Here is a 636-nt window from a genome sequence, read left to right on the forward strand (position 1 = left end):
TGCTGCAAGGCTTGGAGGAAGCAGCAGCTGCCCTTCCCTGCCACTACAGGAGCAGAGAGTGAGGGATAAACAAGAATGGTCCTGCCTGGATCTGCCAAGCCTCGTCCTCCCCCACGTACCCAGCAGGGGCACCTCGGGCACCCTCAGCAGCGGGAGGGGACATCCCCAGTGGGACACGGAGCAGCCCCAGGGACAGGCACGGATGAACTCAGAACCAAAGCGATGCTAACGAGCCAAACCATGGGGAAAGGACACACAGGAGCTCCCGTCTCGGGAGAAGCACCAGATCCCGAGCCGGGAGGGCGAACCGGGAGAGGGGCCGGGGTAGGGCGAGCGGGGAGGCCGGCGGGAGCCTCACCGGCAGCCGCACTCCTCTGCCACCATGTTGGGGTACTTGCGGATCTCCAGCCTGTCCGAGGAGAGGCTGATGATGAGCTGGTCCGAGTAGCGCACGGGCACGCAGCACGGAGCCCTGCGCAGCGGCGAGCCCCGGTCCTGCATGCCCAGCAGCATCACCGTGTGCGAGAAATAGTTGGGCATGCGTGCGGACATCGGCGTCCGGCAGGGCCCCTCGCAGTTGTTGGCCGCGTACATGGTGGGCATGATGATGAAGTGGCTGTCGCGCAGGTCGATGGT

At 65.4% G+C, this 636-nt stretch overlaps 1 protein-coding gene across 1 annotated transcript in view; it reads right to left on the reverse strand.

Annotated features, from left to right (window-relative positions):
• Positions 1–68: 68 nt before the first annotated feature.
• AMH (anti-Mullerian hormone) overlaps positions 69–636 on the reverse strand; it is a 4188-nt gene continuing 3620 nt past the window's right edge. The window contains exon 6 of the mRNA XM_031062196.1: positions 69–636. Coding sequence (XP_030918056.1) covers positions 355–636 — 282 coding nt within the window. The 3' untranslated portion in view covers positions 69–354.

This window comes from Geospiza fortis, unplaced genomic scaffold (genome assembly GCF_000277835.1).
Source record: "Geospiza fortis unplaced genomic scaffold, GeoFor_1.0 scaffold254, whole genome shotgun sequence".
In the NCBI taxonomy this organism is placed as follows: Eukaryota; Metazoa; Chordata; class Aves; order Passeriformes; family Thraupidae; genus Geospiza; species Geospiza fortis.